General features: G+C 21.2%; 1 protein-coding gene across 1 annotated transcript; it reads left to right on the forward strand.

The window, feature by feature from the left end:
- On the forward strand, positions 1–5,450 carry LOC113849975 (isoleucine N-monooxygenase 1-like). Its single transcript, XM_027480260.1, has 2 exons — positions 1–1,011; positions 4,801–5,450. The coding sequence occupies exons 1-2, from the start codon at positions 55–57 to the stop codon at positions 5,434–5,436; spliced, it is 1,593 nt and encodes a 530-aa protein (XP_027336061.1). The 5' UTR covers positions 1–54; the 3' UTR covers positions 5,437–5,450.

The raw sequence follows: 5,450 nt of genomic DNA on the forward strand, positions 1-5,450 counted from the left end.
TACATCTTTTCTTTCAACAAAACATCATTTCTTTTGTTTAACCTAGTCCTAGCTATGGGTTACTCCCTTGGTCTTTTCTGGTCGCATCTTCAATCTTTTTTGTCTTCTTTGCTAATTATCATCCTTTGTAGCTTAACCTTTTTTAAGGGCTTGAGATCTCACTTAAATGAGAGGCCCAAACTACCCCCAGGTCCAAAACCATGGCCAATAGTTGGTAACCTTCCTGAAATGCTTGCAAATAAACCTGTGTTTAGGTGGATACACAATCTTATGAAAGAAATGGACACTGAAATTGCATGTATCCGCCTAGGGAATGTCCACGTAATCCCAGTAACATGCCCCACCATTGCATGTGAATTTTTGAGGAAGCATGATGCTAATTTTGCATCAAGACCACTAAGCATGTCCACTGATATAATCTCTAGTGGCTATATGACAACAGCTCTTGTACCCTTTGGGGATCAATGGAGGAAAATGAAGAAAATGTCTGTCAACAATTTGCTCTCTCCCCTAAGGCATCGATGGTTGCAAGAAAAAAGAGATGAAGAAGCTGATAACCTTATGTTTTATGTATACAAGTACAAAAATGTGAATGGTTGTGGCCTTGTGAATGTGAGAAATGTTGCACAACATTATTGTGCTAATGTGATTCGGAAATTGATTTTGAATACAAGGTACTTTGGAAAGGGTAGGGAAGATGGAGGGCCAGGTTTTGAGGAAGTTGAGCACGTAGATGCCATTTTCACGATGCTTAAGCATATATATGCCTTTTATGTTTCTGATTATGTGCCGTGCTTGAGGATGCTTGATTTGGATGGCCATAAAGGAAAGGTAAAGAATGCTACGAGGGTCATGAAGAAGTATCATGATCCAATCATTGAAGAGAGAATCAAGAAATGGAACGATGGATCAAAGAGCGTGGAAGAGGACTTGCTAGATGTTATGATCTCACTGAAGGATGTCAATAATAATCCATTGTTGACATCGAAGGAAATCAAGGCGCAAATTATAGTAATACTTCACTTCTTTCCTTTCATTTCTACTATTCATGCATGCATCCAAAATATTAGTCCCTTGTTATTACCATAATTATAATATAATTTCTAAAATAAAAAACGTGTGCTGTTGTGTTCTAAATTTTTTCTTATAGATATTATTTTAAAACAAAATTATATTAATAAAAATAAAATACATGGTAAATTAAAAAAATATTATCTTATTTATATTATTTCCTATATAGTCTTATTATATATATATATATATATATATATATTATTTTAAATTTTTTATATTATTTTTTATAAAGTTTTAGTTTCAAATAAAATATAATTTATATTTAAATAATTTCTATTTATTATAACTAAAAATAATTATAATATAAGATATCAATATAATAATTAAATAGTTGAATATTAATAATAATAATAAAATTAAAAATATAAAAAAAAAATATTAATATAATATTATTATTTAATTTTAAAATTTTAGTTTTTAAATTTTAATTATATCCTGTTTCTCTTCAAAGATTTAAACGTTTTTCAGCTTGTTTAAATATAATAATTTATTGTTAAATAAAAAATTATAATATAATATATTAATATAATATTTAAGTAATTAAATACTAATAATAATAAATTAAAAATATGACAAATATGTTAATATAATATTATAATTTTATTTTTAAATTTTAATTTATTTAGTTTTAATTGTGTTTTAATTTTATTTAAAAATTTAACTATTTTTTAGTTTATTTAAATGTAATAAATATAATAATTTATTATTAAATAAATTTATTATTTAAATATATATTTAAATATTATTGATTAAAAATTTTTATATATAATATCTTAAAAATTTTTAAAGATAGTACAGAATTAAAAAAAAAAACTTGACATATAGTTTGACTTTTACCTTTTCTGTCATGCTCTACCAAAAAAAACTTTTAAACTGTGCTATAGCTAGAGATAAAAATAAGTCAGGTCAGGTCAAAGTTTACTTTAAATAGGTTTAGCCTGTAATATAATTATTAGGCCTGAATTTATCCTGTTACCTGTTAAAAGCTATATTTTCAGTCTGACTTGACCTGTTTAGGTGGTCTGACCTGACTTGAAGCCCGTTAACAATGTCTGTTATAAAAAAAAAAAATCTTAATATTAATGAATACATAAATATTTTATTATCAAATTAGTTTACATATTTTTCTACATTTCATCTATGTTATTGATAATTATTAAATAATTGTAATAATTTTTAAAATATTATTTGAGCACTAATTATAAATATTTAATATTAAATAAATTTTTACTTATATTTTTTGACTTATTTCTAAAAATTATTAAATTATTAAAGATTTTAATTTTTTTATCATATTTTATTTATTTAAAGAAATTTTATATTTAATAAATAAAGTCACTGTAAACACATAAAATTGATCACAAAAAATAATTTTCACACAATTTATTGAATCAACTGAAAGAAAATTATTATATTTTAAAAAATTATTATATTTTAAAAAATAAATAAATTTTAATTTCACAAAGAAAATATATATTGTCATTATATATATATATATATATATATATATATATATATAATGACAATAGTAATAATCATTAAATTAAAAAAATAAAATCATTATAAAATATTTAATTTTATTTATTTTATTAATTTATTATTTTAAATTAACAAATACACGTAAAATTAACAATACTATAACACTAATATAATATAAAAAAATTACTAATACAATAAATTAAAATATATACTTATATATAAAATATAAATTGATAAATTATATAATAATTTAATTTTTTATTTATGTAAATATTTATAAATTATTAAATTTTAAATGTATGTTAATAACTATAACTAAAGTATTAAAAATTTTAATTATTTTTTTAATAATAATTACATTTTATTTGTGTAAAGACATCTTATATTTAATAAATAAAATCACAGTAAACATATAAAATTTGTTGAATCAGTTAAAATGAAATAATTATATTTAAAAAAATAAATATATAGTTATTATAAAAATTATAGACAAAAAATTATATTATAAAATTCAAGGATACAGAAAAATAATATATAAACATTGTAAGAATTAATAAAATTTATATTTAAATTAAAATAACTTATATTTCTAAACGTTTATCTTAATAAAAAAATATGTAATAAAATTATATATATATATATATATATATATAATGATAATAATAATAAATATTAAATTAAAAAATAATTACAATATATTTAATTTTATTTATTTTATTAATTTTTTTAAATTAATAAATATACGTAAAATTAACTACACTACAACATTAATATAATATAGAAAATATTATTGATACAATACATTAATATATATATATATATTATAAATTGATAAATTAATTAATAATTTATTTTTTATTTATACTTTTTTTTGTAAATATTTATTAATTATTAATTTTTGAATGTATATTAATAACTATATTTAAAAAAAAAATCTATTTATATCTATGTCAAATCTGTGAAAAATAATTATTTAAAATTTGACATATTTATATTTAAGTATGTTACTGTGTATTGTGTATCTGGTATATAAAATATTTTTATAAGTATTTTACTCAAAAAATTTATACTAATAAAAATAAAATACATATTAAGTTACAAAAAGTATATATTATTATATATAATTTATTTAAAATTATATTATTTACTATATGATCCTATTATATATATATATATATATATATATATATTGTATATGAATTTTTTATTTTATTTTTATATTATTTTATTATAAAATTTTAGTTTTGAATAAAATATAATTCATATTTAAAGAATTTTTATTTATTATAAAGAAAAATAATTAAACATAATATATTAATATAATAATTAAATAGTAATAATAATAAAATTAAGAATATAAAAAATATATGAATATAATATTATTATTTTATTTTTTTAATTTTATTTCGTTCAGTTTTGATTGCGTCTTTTTTTTTGTTCAAAAATTTAATCACTCTTAAACTTATTTAAATGTAACAAATATGATAATTTATTATTAAATAAATTTATTATTTAAAAAGTGTAATCGTATATTAATATTTTTAATTTTTAATAGAATATAATTTTTATTTATTATAATTATAAATAAAATAATTATAACATAATATATTAATTTAATATAACAAAATTAAAAATATGTTATTAAATAATTTTATTATTTAAACATATTTTGACAGCTGTATTTTTAAAATATATATATATATATATATATATATATATATAGGCCAGTCTGTCAAATTTAACAAGCTTTGAAAACAGTTTAGGTCTGATTTGTTTACTTAAACAAACCTTAAAAAAAGCATAAGTCTTATTTGTTTATTAAAAAAGTCAAGTTGGTTCGGTAGTCTGACCTGTTTCTATCTCTAATTATAACATTTTTTCTTTTATTTTCTTTTTTTAATAAAAGGTCGACTTCAATTTATTTTTAATACGAGATCTTTTGTGAAAAAAATTTGTAGCCTAAAAAAATATAATTATTCGTAAGTAAGCCGTAGAAGAAATAAAATGAAAAGTGGGTTATTTTCTTTTAAAAAATGCTGATACATATCGTACCATGCACCTTGCTTATATCTATATATTAACAATATTGAATAATGTCATTATTATATTATATTTTTGGAATGTAAAGAGTGAAAAAAAAAAGTACATATAATAGAATAGAAAAAAAGATATGAAAAAAAAGGGATAGTAGAGTTATATAAATATTATTGTTATTTCTAATTACACGTAAAATTAAACTTCTTGTAGGAATTCATGATTGCATCAGTGGACAATCCATCAAATGCATTTGAATGGGCACTAGCTGAAATGATAAATCAGCCTGAATTGCTTCAACGAGCCACAGAAGAATTGGACAAGGTGGTAGGGAAGAACAGGCTGGTCCAAGAATCTGATATTCCAAATCTCAACTTTGTGAAAGCTTGTGCAAGAGAAGCTTTTCGCCTTCATCCCATTGTAGCTTTTAACGTTCCTCATGTCTGCATGAAGGATACAATAGTAGCCAATTACCTAATCCCAAAGGGTAGTCATGTACTGCTAAGTAGAAGTGGTACTGGGAGAAACCCAAAAGTGTGGAATGAACCTCTCAAGTTCAAACCTGAACGACACCTCAATAGTGATGGGTCCAATGTCCTTTTGACAGAGCCAAACTTAAGGCTCTTTACATTTAGCACCGGAAGACGTAGTTGTCCTGGACTGATGCTTGGCACCACAATGACTGTGATGCTATTTGCTAGGTTGCTTCATGGCTTCACTTGGAGTGCACCTTCCAATGTTTCAGCCATCAATCTTGCTGAGTCTAAAGGAGATATATTTCTTGCAGAGCCACTTGTGGCAGTAGCAAAACCAAGATTAGCTGCAGAACTATACCCATCTTTAAATTAAGTGAATATATATAG

Source organism: Abrus precatorius, unplaced genomic scaffold (genome assembly GCF_003935025.1).
Source record: "Abrus precatorius isolate BTA unplaced genomic scaffold, Abrus_2018 Scaffold9, whole genome shotgun sequence".
Taxonomy (NCBI): Eukaryota; Viridiplantae; Streptophyta; class Magnoliopsida; order Fabales; family Fabaceae; genus Abrus; species Abrus precatorius.